We start from the raw sequence: 17,346 nt of genomic DNA, 5'->3' as shown, positions 1-17,346 counted from the left end.
GTGGCGCTGCTGCAAAAGGGAGCATCCGCGGCAACACACGGGTGCCACTGTGTGATATATGGGAGGATCATGCGTTGACCCCTTTTTTTGTGAATGTTGTTGACCCAATCCGACGGTCAGGCGCCTCATGATGGGACGGCCGCGGAGGAAGAAGATCTTTCCTGGCCCCAAAACCGGGCCTTTATTGCGTGCCCTGCGCCTGCTGTTTCTAAGAAGTTTCCGTGTCATTTCACTCAAAAAAGGCAAAAAAAAAAGAAAAAAAAAGGCAGTTTCCGCATTCTTTCACGGAAAACGCCTCCCGCCCCGGAATTCAGCGGGCCAAATCCGCGGACCCGCCGCGAAGGCGTCCAGATTCTGCTGGAATCTTCGAGGCGTGCCGCGCGCCCTCCCCGATTTTATAAGGGCCGTCGTGGTCCCGTCCCGGCCATCGCCGTCGATTCGCCTTGCAGGCAGGCCTCCGCTCGCCGCTCGCCGCTCCCCCTAGGTAAATGGCGCCTGCCCTCCCTCCCTCTTGCTCCGCGTGAAATTTCCTCGTGATTTAGGATTTACGAGCATCCTGTGGGGGCGGATGTGATTCGTTCGATGGGGTCTGGGCCGATTCATTCGGTATTCTGTCGGCGTCCCGGTGATCCGGGCGAGCCTTGAGTGGTAGGCTTCGGGGTGCTGATCTGCGCTCGGAATTGGATCCGTGGGCGCGGCTTGGTAATTTGGGGTAAATTTGGATTTTTCCTCCCGTTTGTTAAGAGATTGATTGAATTGATTCAGCAATTCAATATTCCTGAGTAGTTTATCAGAAATTAATCTTCTTCTAGAGCGTGAACTGTGAACTCAAATCGATCTGGTGTAGCCGTTTCTGGTTTCTAGAGGGTCTGATGAATATTCTTCGGTGGATAATCGACAATTTTTTTTGTTTGAGCAGGCTGAACCGTGTAGATTATTAGTGATCCTATTGCTGTCGGTACTCAGATTATTTTGTAAGTAAGTAGCAAAATCAACGTTTCTGGGAGTCCCTGATCATCAAGTGCCTTGTTTAGCTGAATGCCCTGTGGATTAGGCTAAATACTGAAATGTTTATGATTAGAGATGTATTAGTATTTCTTATTCCGTATGTCCGGAATTACTTGACGCTCAAATGGATGTATCTAACACTAAAATACGTCTAGATACATCTGTTTGAGCGTCTACATCTAGTGCCTCAAGTAATTCCGGATGGAGGAAGTATTATACTACAACGCAGCTGTATTTTAGCACAGTTGTAACCATGAGCAATCTTTATAGGTGATCTTTTTGTTAGATTTCCGTTTTGAAAAATTATCTTGTTAGATTAAGTTGTTTTCTATATTTATTTATAGACATGGATGATGTATTTTCACATTGGCCCAAAATGATGACCCTTTTGGTTTTGGGAGGTTTCATAGTACTGACTGAGGCTGGTGCAAAGAATAGGTTCTGTGTGTTGTGTAACTCTGCACTGTTTGTTATAACTTGTAGTGTTGAGGACTACATTCTCTTCTTTCTAGCAGTGTTGGTGATCGTTCTCACTTGAAATCGCAGGTTTCAACCCTTAAGAAGCTCAAGATGGCCGCCAATGTTGGGGAATCAGCGGCAGTTGGTGGCAGCAGCAGCGATGCAGCTGGAGGGAGCTTCGAGTGCAATATTTGCTTTGAGTTGCCGCAAGAGCCAATAGTAACTCTCTGTGGCCACCTATTCTGCTGGCCGTGCCTCTACAGATGGCTGCACATGCACGCCAACACACCAGAGTGCCCTGTGTGCAAGGCCATTGTTGAAGAAGACAAGCTTGTCCCCCTTTATGGCCGTGGCAAGGACCGCGTCGACCCAAGGTCAAAGAACACGCCTGGAGGCGACATTCCTCAGCGCCCAGCTGGCCAGAGGCCTGCTACAGCCCAACAGGCTGATCCGAACAACAATTTTGGCAACGCCCATGCAAATCCATGGTTCATGGGCATGGGGGGCGCGGGGGCGGGGGCGGGAGTTCCACTGGCGAATGGACGGTGGGGCAACTATGCGTTCTCGGCTGCGTTTGGGGGCCTGTTCCCTATGCTTAGCTTTCAAATGCATGGGTTCCCAGATCCAGCTGCATATGCTCAGCCTGCCGGGTTTCACTATGGGTTTGGTCACGGCCATGGGTTCCATGGCGGGCATATGGGGCACGCCCACGGCGTCCCCCGCCAAGGACCGCTAGGGCAGCAGCAGCAGCAGGCAGATGTCTACCTGAAGGCCCTTCTTATCATGGTCGGAGTTCTTGTGATCGCAAGCCTCCTCGCAGCTTAAAGTTGTTACTGCTATCATCAAAATTGTGGTGGTGTTTGGTAGGAGTTGCCAGAGCATACCTTTGGTGTAGGCTTATCTCTACCAAGTGGGAGACGAGTTAATTCTGTTCGTTCATGTTTGTATGAAGTGTCCATGGAGTTTCTGTATCTAGATTTGGATGGTGATACATCATCCTGTGTTTTGTAGTTTTGACTCCTTTGATTTGATAAACGTGGTGTACAATTGGTGGGAGGTCATCTCCCCGTGTCTGTAACCTGTATCAATCTAGATTGGACAGTGTAGATGAGTACATTTACATGTAATAATCCTCATGTTTGCACAAAGTGACAGTTCATGTACCTTTTGACAGCAAGTTCAAGGTGTTGCCATTCTTCGGAAAATATCGTTAAATTTGAATGTAGGATCTATGTCTATGCTTGTTTGTGAAGGTTGCAGATGGGATATTTCATCTTTGTTGGCTATCTCAGAAACTCTCACCACTTGACTGAATCTTCTACTGTAACGGCGAACCTGCTCCACACACAAGCAGAATCCCCTGTGGCATGTGCAACGAGACCTGTGAATTTGTCTGCACCCAGGCTATTCTGCTGAATCACCAGCAGCCTCTTGTGCCGACCACGCAGATGAACTGAACGAAGACAAAGCAAAACAAGCCTGAAACCCAGATTCCCTGAACAGTCATGGCACATTCTGTGTGATTCCCCATGTTCACAGATCGCACTATTTTCCTTAAAGATTGCATGGTTACACAAATCATCCACATGCGAACTAAGCCTAACTTAGATGGCCAAGTTCTTTTTGTGGAACTAGACTACCCAGATTCAAATTTTAGACCTACATTATGCAAGATCTGCCGGTACATTCTCTCGAAGGTGCTCATAGAAATAGAGTTTGCGTTTCTGTATTCATAGGGATGAGTGTGCGCGCGTGTTATGAGTTTCATTAACTCTGTACTGTGTTTAGAAGAAAGAAAAAAAACATCAATATACTTGGCTAGTTTAGTCGACGCGGGTATATCATCATCGAAATGTAGAGTCGTCGCCATGTATGATTGCACTGTTACGGCAACTTCGAATTTTCGATTATCTTTTACTTGTATTTTGGGCACCACCGATTCGCATCTATCCAAACCTTTTCCTTCATGGAGGTAGCTGTCCGAACTTGGCTGTACATGGAACGCCGATTCGTATCTATCCAAACTTTTTCCTTCATGGACGTAGCTGTACATGGACCGCCGATGCAATGCTTTAGCTTGCTCACTTTTATTTTCGCAAAAAGAAAAAGCTTGCTCACTTTTACGTTGAAAAGCTCTCCATTTCCATGGATGGTTTGCACACAAAAACAATGAGAAAAGAGTGGTGACTGCTCCTTCCGTACCATAATATATACTGTTTTAGCAATTCAATTTGAGCTGCTAAAACGATATATATTAGAGCATCTACGGCCGCGATAGGCAAGTCCGGGACCTCAAACGCCCACGGACACGCCCGAGCGCGTCCGCTGGCACTGACCGGACACGTCTTATTTGTTGGCTTGTACACTCGCATCCCTCATATCTGAAACCTCAAAACCATACAAAAGCATGCAACACTACGTAAGATGATCATCACACGCAGTTCATCAGATCGCCATTTCATCGCCGGACAAAAAGGAGCATAGTTCATCGGAGCAATGCAAATCTATACTACAAACTAATTAAAACATAATTTAAATTTAAACACAAGGGCGAAGGGCGGAGGAAATCACCATTTCCTCACCGGCCCCTTCCCCTTCCTGTCGTCGATGCGGCTATGCCCCTCCTTCGTGTAGGCGTTGGCGTGTGGTGGTCCGCCGCCGTCAGAGATAGAGGTGGAGCCGCTCGTCAAGTTGGAGTCTGAGCAGCAGCTTCGGCTCGACAGACTGCAGAGCAGGCGGTCTTGCTCCTTGGCATGGCAGGCCGCCTTCGCCGCAGTCTCCACGCTTTCTTCGAGAACTCGATGGCGAGTCAGAGTGCTTTGGCATTCTTGCGACAGAGGCACCGCGCATCCGTCTCCGCCGTTGTGAGAGAGCGGCGCATCCTTCTTCGCCGCCGTGAGAGAGCGGTGGACCGTCTCCGCCGTTGTGAGAGAGCGGTGGAGGACCGACACGAGGAGCGCATCATCGGGATCAACCAGCGCGGTCGCGCGTGACTGCCGTGCGGTCAGTGCCTCCCCCGCCGCCTCCCTCTCCCTTGCCTGTTGCCGCTCGTGCCTCGGACTTGGGCGTCCTCGTGTGCGTTGGCGCCTGCGCGGGCACAAGAAACCAGCGGTGGTCGAGCACCACTTCCAGAACAGAGGGAGGTTGTCGGCGTACTTAAACGACGGGAGCGGAGCGGCTAGAGCTGCGCGCCGAGCGGGACAGACCGGCGATGTCGCCGGCGCTCGTCGACGGGCGCCGAGGAAGAAGATCTGCCGCTGCCGCCTTGGTCAAGCAGTGAATGCCTCAAGGCGATGCGGAGGGCGACCTCCTCCACATCCATGGTCGAGGCGTCAGGTTCTCCGTCAGAGCCGCCGCTGCTTCCTCCGCCGGCCATCGGATCGAAGGGGAGGGGATTGGAAGTGGAGTGAACGGGCACGGGAGTGAAGTGGGGTTCGGTTTGACCGATGTCTAGGGTTTTCTGGATGGGGATATTTGTGGGGTCCGGATGGGCCAGGCTGGGCCAAGCCGACGTGGAGGACGTGATCTGCCTTATATTTAGACTAAATATGAGGAGTGTCGGTCAGTGCGGATGTTTAAGACCCGTTTAAGAAGCCCGTCTGGTTCTGTTTTTTATGACTGATAAGTGATCGGGCGGTCCGGGCGTTTAAGGCGAGTTTGAGAGCTCCGACTGCTCTTATGAAACATAGGGAGCACTACTCAATACTGCCATGCATGCTGCGCGCGGGCGCGGCGAGGGGAAGCTTCACGGAAGATGATGCAAGTTGCCGGCACTATACGGGCAAGGATGATCGACTGAGTCGTGCCGGGGAGTGGGTTGGGTAAGCCGATCTACGATGAGTGGAATGGCCACTGCCTAGCGACGGACCCTGTAGACTAGCGACCGGAGCACTGCACCAACAGTAAAAGGTATACATGCCGCTTGTCAAAACACTTGCACTTTTGTCCATCACAAGACGTAGCCTCCAAAAGGCGATGCATAGCGAAAACCGAATAGCAAGCGACATAATGCAACGTTGCCAATGCCAATGCCATGCATCATTTGTACCACTCGCGCCTATCCGTTATACATTCTCATACTTCTCATCTGCCGGATAATTAATACGGAGATGATCAGTGTAAATGCAATGTTGCCAATGCAATGCATCATCTGTACCACGCTGCATATTTCGAATTTACCCTAGATGTTGTCCGTGTGCTGCTCCTGGATCGATCAGTGTGTGCGTAACTAACCATCATGAGCGATCAGTGTGTACGTAGACCTGGAAATCTATTCCGGCCGTTCGCCCCATCATGAGCGCGCAGTCGAGTTGGTCGAGTACGTGTACGCGCCGCCGGGATTCTGTGAGGGACGCACAACAAAGACTCCGCTGGGTTTCCTTCCCGCGCTTTTCCACGACTGTTCTAGCGCTTTCGAGGGGCCGGGGGACATGGTAAGCCGTTTGAATGGACGGACGTGGTCTCGATCAAAAGGTAAAAAAAGGAGAGACAAAACATGGACTCGCGTGCGGGCAGCTGTACGTGCCTAACAGTGGCCTAAAAGTTGACCAGCGGTTTACCCGTTTGACATGCTCGCGGAAGTCACCTTGGACTTGCGGCGTGTTGCCTTCTGCGAGACATGAGTGCGTGTATGGTAGAAACTCTCTCTCTCTCTTTAATCCCATGGTGAAGCTCGGCTTATTGTCGGTGAGCACATTGGCTTTGGTTTCACTCAAGTTCATCTTGAACAGAACAATAGGATTGCGATAAGAACTTCTTCATACTAGTTAAGAAAACAAAGCTTCTTCATATTCCCTCTGTCTCGGTTCATTAGTCTCCCTCGTATTTTGTGTCAATTTTTGGCTGTAAATTTAACCAATAAAATATATGTTTCATTCATTAGAAATAATTCCATTCAAAACTTCTCTCGGATAGGAATCCAACTAGTATATAAAGTTTGTGGTGCGTAACTTATATTTTGTTAACTCAAAATTTCACAAAAAATACAAGGGGCGTTATAAATCCAGGCGGAACAAGTAATAACTGGTACACCTTCACTTAGAAAAGTCAATGTCAAATCTATGGTGCAACTCGACAACCGCGCTGAGCAAATGGCTGGCCCCTACGTTCCAGTAAGGCCTTACGAGAGTCCAATTGAGGAGAGCATTTGCAGTCAGCAATGGCACGAATACTTGAATTATTTTTGGCAATAAATTTAGATCAACTCGACTACTTACAATATGTCCGTGACAGGGCTTTTGGGGGGCAAATCCACAAAGTAAGCCTCAAGTCCTTGTCAAAATGTGTGGCTTATGCCGAGATGTATGGAATTCTCACATTTTTTTACATGGTAATACGTGTCTCATTCCCTCCGTTTCATTATCTAAGGTGTATTATTTTTGGCACGGTGACCAAGGCACACAATTATAGATGTGTTAGGACGATATTACCCTTGGCAAATTTATTGGTTAGTGGCAAGTAAATCAGTTAATCCAGAAAAGTAAGAGATACATGCAATCGACATAGATATAGTTTCCTTCTTTTGCTACAAGAAAAGATACAGACAATCAAGAAAGAGATACTTTCCTTTTTTTAAAGGGCTAACAAGGGAATTATGAGGAATGAGAAGATATGCACCTTACATTCTGGAATTTTATCAAAAAACAAATACACCTTATATAAAGGAACGGAGGGAGTATAAAATAAAGGTCTGACTACAAGGCACGTAAGCACCAACATTACAAGACTGAAAAGATAGGATAATCCTATGCAAAATACCAGCGCATGTTCCTCTCCTCCGATACCACCGAAGCGGCCACCAAAGAGAAAGAAAATATATCACCTCTTCACCCGAGCTCGACGCGGCTCCATGGCTGATTAGCAGCTTTACGGACCTCAAAAGTAGTTTGCCAGAAGCAAAACCATTGTCGTTGAAAGAATCAGACCGAGGCAACATGTCCCCGGACACGCCATCGAACTCTAGATCTGACACCCCCGCACGACAACGACGTCGAAGGAGAAAACCAGAACTGTCAGCCACCAACCACAAACCCAGCACGGGATGCACCATCTTCCAGCTATCACTTGCGCAGACAACCGTCTGCGCGTACTTCTGGACGATAAAACCTCCCTGCTCCACCATGACGTCGGAGACAATGCCACAGCAACGGGGACAGAGCAGAAGGAGAGACACACCTGATGGAGTCGCCGCCGCCGCCTCGCCGACACCATCCATGAACCCTAACACAGCCGATCTGAAGGATCGGCAAACACACGATGCCATCAACTCCGAGACGCCGCTATGAAGGACACCGCCGGTGTGGGAGTGAAGCTGAGGCAGATTTATTCGTCTGGGCGCTGCTCCCACCACCACAACGGCGCACCACGACCTACAAATCCAAAACCTAACTACAGAGCAGAGGAACAGGGCCCCCCTCCCTCCTGCCGCCGGAGCAGCCGTAGGGAGTGGGGGCCAACGCCCTGGCCGGCTGAGATCGAAGGAAGAAAATCGCCTCCCTAGTCGCCAGGCGTGGCGGCGGCTAGGGTAGGGAAATCGTAGCCTGTCCTCCACTCGGAAAGAAGAAAAGGCACGTATATGTGTACTAGCTTATGGAATTCTCACATGCTTATAACAAAATGAGAGATTTTTGTAATTATTACTCATCCATACGACTACCCATTTTATCCGGATTTAGTTCTTATTACGGCGTGTGGAGGGCCATCTCCAACAATGAAAAAACATGGATCTTAAGCCAAAAAAAGTAACTTAAGACCCACCCTGAACTTTGTGAGAAGGGGTAGCTGTAAAATCTTAAGACTGGGTCATAGTGCTAAAACAAAGCCATAAGGAATAAAAATGATTTGAGGGGTCAAAACTACTACTGCCCTAAGGCCCATGGCGGTATTAAGCATTGGGTGAATTCTGGTTTGCTATAGCATATTGAGTGAGACCCAGCTTATAACCGATGTGATGCCCATGATTTGTACTTTATTAATCTGATTTGGTTTATGACCTGGTACAAGAATATGTGATGTATAAGTTATACCATTTGCTGCATATTGCTGTAGCATGAAGACATTATGCTTTACAATAATACACTTTTCGTTCTACAAAAGCAATAATAGATTTCATCAAAGTATGTTGCATGCATCAGTCGTTGAAAAGGTCGGACTGTCCTTCCTTTTCAAAATAAAAACAAAGAAGCTAGAGGTGGTTTATAGAGGCCGTTGACATTAGTTGCTGCAAATGTCGAGGTGTCCTTTCTTTTTAAAATAAAACCAAAGGAGTCAGACGTGTATGGTAGAGTTGCCATTGATAAGTCATCATCATTTGTAAAACAAAACAAAATAAATCAAGTACTATAGTACATCTCGATTGATTATAAACATTTCTATTTTTTTGCCCATTCGGAATAAGGAGTGGTTTCCAAATTAATGTGTTCTTTCATTGAGGGTACACCTTATTTTTGACACCCGAGATACTACTTTGCATGTCATGGCCAAAAGTTTTGATTTGCTCATGGTTGCGTCGTAGCATGAAAACATAGTTTTTTCCTTTCTCACTCGGGTTTAACAATAGTATTAATCCTTTTGACGTGTGGCTCTCTTACGAAACATCTAACAAGGTTCCATTATTCAAACCATCCTTCCCCATGACGTCCCTTTACTACCGCTGACCACCATCCCCCAGATTCACCGTTTATACTTCGGTTTTCATGAAAAAAATTCAACCATGCAAGGCAGATGCCATCTTCGTGCTTTCATGGTGTGTTTTATTCAGAGGATTTTGGTCCTCACGAGTTTAAACCAATGGTACCATTTGATTTTCTCTACCACGCCATAATTAATAAGATGATCTAATGAATGTCCGGTGTTGTCTCGTCGTACTTGCGTCGGCGCGGAAGTATCTCCCCGTAAGTTTTCAAATTTTATTCTGTCAGTGCTGGTCTTCAGTGGATCTGTTTGGATCCGGTCTTTGTTTGAGTGTTTACAAGTTTGAACCTTCCAATCTATGACTTTCTTCATCGAATATTGTTGTTGCTCTGGTGCGTTGGTCCTATAGGGTCTTAGACCGACGACTTTTCTATTGTCTACTACAATAAGGTTTGCTCAGCTCTGGCGAGGGAGGGGGCAATGACGGCGGTGCGCATTCGGCTCATTCCAGTGCTTGTAGTCGTCGCTAGGTGGTCCATGAATCTGGTTGTAATTTTTATTACCTCTGATGTTTTTTTTTTGCGAGTAATCTCTGATGTTTTTTGTACTGTCATGATTGAGAATGAATAAATCGGAAGATTTTTGCAAACAAAGAAACTGAGAATGTATCCTAGATATTATCCGTGTGCTGCTCCCGGATCGATCAGTGTATGCGTAACTAACTATCTACTGGGTACTTCATAGTTCGTAGTCGCACGCTATGGTAAGGTAGGCCTCGAAATATATTCCGGCCGTTCGCGCCACATCATGAGGCTGGTTGTAATACTAGTATCATAGTTAGTATCATCCATGCCAACTAGACAATTTTTATGAAGTGTCATAGCATTAAATAAAGAAAAAGAAGGTGGAGTATCATATCATGATATTATATCATAATAAATGTTATGCTATTTTGTATCATGTATGGTAATAAATAAAGTACCATATAATATAATGTATTAAGGAGGTAGTATCATACTCCCCATGACAACTAGCCTGAGAGAGCGAGCCGCTAGTCGGCGTACGTGTACGCGCCGAGATATTTTACCAGAGATTCTGTGAGGGACGCACACTCCGATTTGAATGGATCGACGTGGTCTCGATTAAAAGGTAAAAAACAGAGATGAGATGTGGACTCCAGGTGTACGTGCCTAACAGTCGCCTAAAAGTTGACCAACCATTTACCCGTCTGACCTGCTCGCCGAAGTCACCTTAGACTTGTTGGCGTGTTGCCTTTTGTGAGACAAATGGGTACGTGTATTGTAGAAACTCTTTTTTATTAAATCCATGGACCATCGGCACATTGGCTTTGGTTTCACCTAATAAGTTCACCTTGGACAGAATAAAAGGATTGCAGTAAGAATTTATGAATAACGGGCATCTTTACTAGAGAACTCAATGTCAAATCGTGATGCAACTCGACAACTCTGTGTAATTTTTTTTTGAGAAAGCGCATTTTCATTCAATCTTTATGTCGAGCCGACACAACCGCACTCGGTGAACGGCTGGCCTCTAGGTTTTAGATAGGGCTCCTGAGAGTCAAGTGAAAGAGATCATCTGTTTCTTCGCAAAAAAAATAAGAGACCATCTGTTGTTAGTAGCGGCACCAGGACTTGACATAGTGTTCCCCCATAAAAAAAAGACTTGACATGTGTTTTTGGAAATAAACTTCCATCAACTCGACACAATATTTTTGCCAAAGGGATTTTCAGGACAAACAAACAAAGTAAGGCTCAGGTCTTTGTCAAATTGTGTGGCTAATGATAAGATATATGGAATTCTTACATGCTTATAGCGAAATGAGAGGGTTTTTGTTATATTTATCATCCATACGGCTACCCACTTGATCCAGATTTGGTTCTTATTACTACATGGAAGGTCATCTCCAATGTTGCAAAAACATGGGTCTTAAGCCAAAAAAAAAACACTTAAAACCTATTTCTCAAACATTGTCAGAAGGGGTCTTTGCAAAAAATAAAAATAAAAACTAACACCGGGTTATGTACCAAGCCATAAAGAATTAAAATGTATTTATCTCTTCTCTCGCGTGATTTGAGGGGTCAAAACTAGAAGAGGAAATGGTGACATGTGGGCTCCACCCTAAGGCTCCCAGTGGTATTAAGCATCGGAGGAATTCTAGTTTGCTATAGCATATTGAGTAAGGCCTAGCTTATAACCTATTTAACAATTATATATTTGTGATGCCCATGCTTTGTACTTTATTCATCTGATTTGGATTATGACCTGGTAAAAGAACATGTGATGTATAATTTATACCATGATTTGCATATTGCTGTAGCATCAAGACATTATGATTTACAATAATACATTCTTCGTTCTACAAAAGCAATAATACATTGCATCAAAATGTGTTGCAGGCATCAGCCGTTAAAAAGGCCGGACTGCCCTTTCTTTTCAAAATAAAATCAAAGTAGAAGTGGTTTATAAAGGTGGTTGACATTAGTTGCTACAATGTCGAGGTGTCCTTTCATTTCCCTATCACTACTCTTATAAAAAGCATAGTTGGTGATGATGGTGTGCCTGCCATCCTGCAATATAGGCCGTCCGATCTATATCTAACGGATAGAAAGAAAACTATGACAATTTAGCCGCACTCCTCTCCACATTTGCAGATAAGGTCTTCCCTCGTTCATCCCTTTCTGCCACAAGATCTTGATGGTCCGTGCAAAGCACGGGCATCTTCCTAGTTAAAATAAAACCAAAGGAGTCAGACGTGTATAGTTGGTCTAGTTGACATTCATAAGTCATCATTTGTAAAATAAAATAAAACAAGTACTTTAGTACATCTCGATTGATTATAAATATTTGCATTTTTTTTGCCCATCCGGAATAAGGAGTTGTTTCGAATTAATGTGTTATTTTTATTGTGGGTACACCTTATTTATGACGCTCGGGATATTTTTTTGCATGTCGTGTCCAAATTTTTTGTTTGCCCATGTTTACGTCATAGTATGACACCGTATGGCTCTCGTACCAAACATCTAACAAGGTTCCATTGTTCAACCCATCCTTCCCCAATAACATCCCTTTTCTACCCCTCGCCACCCTCCCTCGATTCACCGCTTATACTACGGTTGCCATGAAAAAAGTTTAAACCATGCAAGACAGACGCCATCTTCTTGCTTTCACGGTGCGTTTTATTTAGAGGACTTTGCTCGTCACGGGTTTCAACCAATGGTACCAGTTGATTTTCTGTACCGCGCCATAACTAATAAGACGATCTAATTAGCGGCTGGCGTTGTCTCGTCGTACTCGCGTCGGCGCGACAATATCTCCCCGTAAGTTTTTAAATTCGATTATCTTCCGCGCCAATATATATATATATATATATATATATATATATATATATATATATATATATATATATGTATGTATATATATGTGTATATATATATATATATATGATAAATGTTTTCTACAAGCAGTGGTAGTTAGAATAGTAATAGCGAGATCGCCATTCACCCAAACTAAAGATATATATGTGTATATATATATATATATATATATGTATATATATGTGTATATATATATATATATATATATATGATAAATGTTTTCTACAAGCAGTGGTAGTTAGAATAGTAATAGCGAGATCGCCATTCACCCAAACTAAAGTAAATGCTTAATATGCGTGCTTTTTCTCCTAATAAATCCTTGCGGGTTCGCTCCAGTGCTGCCGAAGAAAGAAATGCGCGCGCCGTTCACCATGTCGCAGCTGAGCTGAGCTGGCTGGGCAGTGAGCACACGCTGCGTCTTGGGCAGAGCTCTCCACCGCCGCCGCGCCGGCGCCTTGGACACACGCGGACCTGGACATTGTGCGTACCAGAGGATTCGCTCGCGTAGACAGATCTGATCTGGCATCGGGCAGCATGCCACCACGTGCCACGTACTTGCGCGGGTCCCGCAGCCACAGGCCGGACGACGACGTGTCACCCAACGCTTGCTCTCTTGCATGCTTCTTTATTTTATTTTATTTTATTTTGAACACCTCTCTTGCATGGTTCTCACCGACACAGCATTGATGCAGGAGGAGTGCAATCATTTCTACGCCGCGCCTTCTTCGTGCCCATGTTGCACATGAATGACGCCACACCGGCGGTATTACTACTATTTCATCGATTGCTGAATCCACTTTTACTTCAAATTTTTGGCTAGGAAAAGAGGAAGCGTCGTCATAATCAGCTGATCCATTTGGGCAGGGCATCTACAGCCAGAATTACTCCAGAAACTCGCGGACGCGACCGGGCGCGTCGACGAACAGTGACCGGTCACATCTTAAATTTGCTTCTCTGCATTCGAGTCTAGGGATCGGATTTGCTAAGTCCGGTTGTAGATGGGTTTGCTTTTGTGCATTTGAGTCTTTCATGTTTCATTCCCTAAATCCACACAAACTATGCAAGATAAACCTATGTACTACGACACCCTAGCTATGATTCGTCGTCGAAAATGTCCATGACATCGGTGTCCGGCGCCGGGTGGACGGGCGCGTAGGAGGGCTCCGGCTCCTCCTGTTCCTCCTCGACCTCATCCATCCATGCACGCGAGCACACCTCCTCCTCCTCCTCTGCGTTGTACTCCGCCTCCATATCATGTCGACGACAGCATCTGCCTCCGCATCCGACTCCGAACGAAGTGAATCAAGGATGACTTGCTGCTCCGCCACCAGATCTGCGTCCCCAACGTCCCCCACATCCTCCTCCAGATCCTCATCCTCCTCCTCCTCCTCCTCCTCCTCCTCGACCTCATCCATCCATGCACGCGAGCACACCTCCTCCTCCTCCTCTGCGTTGTACTCCGCCTCCATATCATGTCGACGACAGCATCTGCCTCCGCATCCGACTCCGAACGAAGTGAATCAAGGATGACTTGCTGCTCCGCCACCAGATCTGCGTCCCCAACGTCCCCCACATCCTCCTCCAGATCCTCCTCATCCTCCTCCTCCTCCTCCTCCTCCTCAACCTCATCCTCCTCCTCCTTCAAGTCCTCCTCTGGATCCACTCCGGGCTTCACGCCTTGCTTGGAGCTGCTCAAGGAGTTGCAGTCAGCGCTCCGGCGTTAGATATGGTTAACTCCTTACCCGGCGACGTGGAGGCATCACTAGAAGACGAGTTTCGGACCGCCGGGTTTTGAACTGTTTTCCTGTGAGACCCCGTCGTCTGTCCGGCGTGAATGACGCGTCCGAGCGCTCCATATCTATTCATATTTGGGCTGGATATGAGGGATGCCGGTCAACCGGATGTTTGAGTCCCGTTTAAAAAGCCCATCTAAATTGCATTTTCTTGGTCGGTCAGTGATCGGGTCGTCTGTCTGGGAGTTTGAGGCGGATTTGGGAAGCCTCTCTAAGAATGAAAATTATCGCCTCGCCCACCAACACAATTCTGATATCCACGTACACCGGAAACGCATGATTTCAATAGCTCATTACAAGTAAAATGGAAGATGCACCACATTTGCAGTCATGTAGATGTAGTGTATTCATTTTTCTGCCCAATGCCATCGTAGACCATAGTCGAACACGTAGACATGTATGTTTGACCTGCCGGCATTATTTTTCACCCAGTTTTCTTTACCAAGTTACGCGCGCGCGTGTTACACATTCAAACACGCTTTCCTCCGGTCCTACTACCCTCTCCAAGCCTTTGACCCAAATTTGACGCCTCCCCTTTCCCGCACGCCCCGTATAAAAACACGGCCGGCCGCTCATGCTCATGCCCCGCACACAAACAACGCGCAACCGCACACACCAATGCTTAGCATGTCGCGCGCCCCGCTCCTCCTCGCCCTGCTCCTCCTCTGCGCCGCCGGCGCGGAGGCCGCGGCCGCGCCCCTGCCCAGGTTCAGGGAGGCGCCGCACTTCACCAACTCGGCCTCCGCGCGCTGCCCGGCGCCGCTCCCGCCCGCGTCCGGCAAGGACGGCGCGGCCTGCTCGCCGCGCGCGGCCGTGCACGTGGCGATGACGCTGGACGCGTCCTACCTGCGGGGCACCATGGCCGCGGTGCTCTCCGTCCTGCGCCACGCCTCCTGCCCGGAGTCCGTCTACTTCCACTTCCTCACCGCGGCCGGGTCACCCACCCGGACGGCGGAGCTGGTGGCCGCCGTGCGCGCGTCGTTCCCGTCGCTGGCGTTCCGGGCGTACCCGTTCGACGAGTCGCGGGTGGCGGGCCGCATCTCGGCGTCCGTCCGGGGCGCGCTCGACCGGCCGCTCAACTACGCGCGCTCCTACCTGGCCACCACGCTCCCCGCCTGCGTGCGCCGGGTCGTGTACCTCGACTCCGACGTCGTGCTCACCGACGACGTCGCCGCGCTCGCCGCCACGGCGCTCCCGGAGGGCGCGGCCGTGGCGGCGCCCGAGTACTGCGGGGCCAACTTCACCGCCTACTTCACGCCGGGGTTCTGGGCGAGCCCGGCGCTCGCCCGGACCTTCCGCGGGCGCCGCGCGTGCTACTTCAACACGGGCGTCATGGTGCTCGACCTGCCCCGGTGGCGGGCGGCCGGGTACACGGCGCAGATCGAGGGGTGGATGGAGCTGCAGCGGCGGGTGCGCATCTACGAGCTCGGCTCCCTGCCGCCCTTCCTCCTCGTGTTCGCCGGCCGCATCGCCGCCGTCGACCACCGCTGGAACCAGCACGGCCTCGGCGGCGACAACTACCAAGGCCTCTGCCGCGGCCTGCACGCCGGCCCCGTCTCCCTGCTGCACTGGAGCGGCAAGGGCAAGCCGTGGGACCGGCTCGACGCCGGCCGGCCCTGCCCGCTCGACGCCGTCTGGGCCAAGTACGACCTCCTTCGCCCGGACACCGGGATTGACGCCGTCTTGTGATGATGGAGTGCGCGCCATTCTCTTTTTTGATCGGTTTGGCTTAATTAGGAGATACTAGATGAGCAGCTCCTTCTTTTGTTGATTGATGTTGCAACTTTGATTAGAGTGTTTGTGCAAGCTGCAAGTGTACATAGTACTGTTTAGACGAACAATTAAACAGAAATGGATCACTAGTTAATTACTTTCTTTTATTTTGACAAGCAAGTACTCCGAAACAGTTGGACTGTGATCAAAATCACACAAAGACAACTCGAAACAAATCCAGTAGAGAGAAGTATAATCGGGTCGAAGACCGGAAATGCCCGGTCGGTCTCGGGTCATAGCGCACCTAAATTATTATTTATTTATTTTGCAAAAAAGGCAAGTGTTTCTGAAACTTTTTGAAAACAAATGGAGTATAATCTAGTGTTATATTCGTATAAAATTTAAAAATTTCCACGAATGAACGACTTCAAGGTAAGAAAACAAAATATTAGTAAAATAAACATGAACAGTAACTTTCATATATATATATATATATATATATATATGTACATAATCTTTCCCTACTAATAAAGCACGGAGTGCTTCTGGTCGTACGTCACACATTTTTTCAAAAAAGCCCTTGTGTTTTCAGTAATTAAACCCGCCATCCTATTTTAAGTGGATTATAGGAGAAAACGTTTCGCTTATGCAAATAACACCCTGTAATTTGGTATTATTCAACGTCAGTCCGGTGAGGAAAACAGAGAAGCAGACGGGATAGAGTGAATGCAAAGAGTAGTCCCGTTCACTGTCGCTCCCGCCGGCGACGACTGGCTTGCCCACGCGGCGGCCCACGCGAGCAAGGCCAAGGGACGGCCCAGACGGTCGATGGTGGCGCTGTCATCGTTGTCCTCACGCATGTAGACGAGGCAGTGGGGAGGGTGCCGGCGCTGGTCGCAGGGGAGGCCGAAGGGCGTGGACAAGCCAGATCCGGGATGGAGGACGGACACCGGCGGCTTGGGGACATGGATCCCGCAGATCTGAGCAGCGGCTGGCGAACTCGGAGGCGGCGGTGGCGTGAAGACAACCGTGGTGGTGGTGGCAGCAGCGGCGAGGCTCCTTGCGTGCTCCTTCTCATGGACAAGGGAAAAGAGAAAGAACTGAGAGGCAGAGGAGAGAGAAACGAGGGAGGAGGAGAGGCGCGTTGGAGCTCCGGTAGCGGGCGGCGTGCACGATGGATCGGGTGCTGAGAAAAGAAGGGAATCGGGATGGGGAGAAGAAAGGTGTGGGGAAGAGACGAGAGGATGAGAGGAGGGGGCTGAGAAGATAAGGTCGGAGGGAAGAGCGGCCAAACGACACGCGTTGCCTGTGTGTGAGACGGCTGGTGCCCAAGCGCGGGCTGGAGA

At 48.3% G+C, this 17,346-nt stretch overlaps 2 protein-coding genes across 2 annotated transcripts; both read left to right on the top strand.

Annotated features, from left to right (window-relative positions):
• The first annotated feature begins 204 nt into the window (after nucleotides 1-204).
• LOC123087300 (E3 ubiquitin-protein ligase RNF5) lies at nucleotides 205-2,672 on the top strand. The gene is made up of 2 exons (XM_044509289.1): nucleotides 205-484; nucleotides 1,555-2,672. Exon 2 carries the CDS (start codon nucleotides 1,579-1,581, stop codon nucleotides 2,290-2,292), a length of 714 nt encoding a protein of 237 aa, XP_044365224.1. The 5' UTR covers nucleotides 205-484; nucleotides 1,555-1,578; the 3' UTR covers nucleotides 2,293-2,672.
• Nucleotides 2,673-14,875: 12,203 nt separating this feature from the next.
• Nucleotides 14,876-16,167, top strand: LOC123082440 (probable galacturonosyltransferase-like 1). The gene has a single exon (XM_044504766.1). It carries the CDS (start codon nucleotides 14,906-14,908, stop codon nucleotides 15,974-15,976), a length of 1,071 nt encoding a protein of 356 aa, XP_044360701.1. The 5' UTR covers nucleotides 14,876-14,905; the 3' UTR covers nucleotides 15,977-16,167.
• The last annotated feature ends 1,179 nt before the right edge of the window (nucleotides 16,168-17,346 follow it).

Source organism: Triticum aestivum, chromosome 4A, assembly GCF_018294505.1.
Source record: "Triticum aestivum cultivar Chinese Spring chromosome 4A, IWGSC CS RefSeq v2.1, whole genome shotgun sequence".
NCBI lineage: Eukaryota > Viridiplantae > Streptophyta > Magnoliopsida > Poales > Poaceae > Triticum > Triticum aestivum.
The sequence above is the reverse complement of the archived record's forward strand: the minus strand, read 5'-3'. Positions and strand labels throughout refer to the sequence as shown.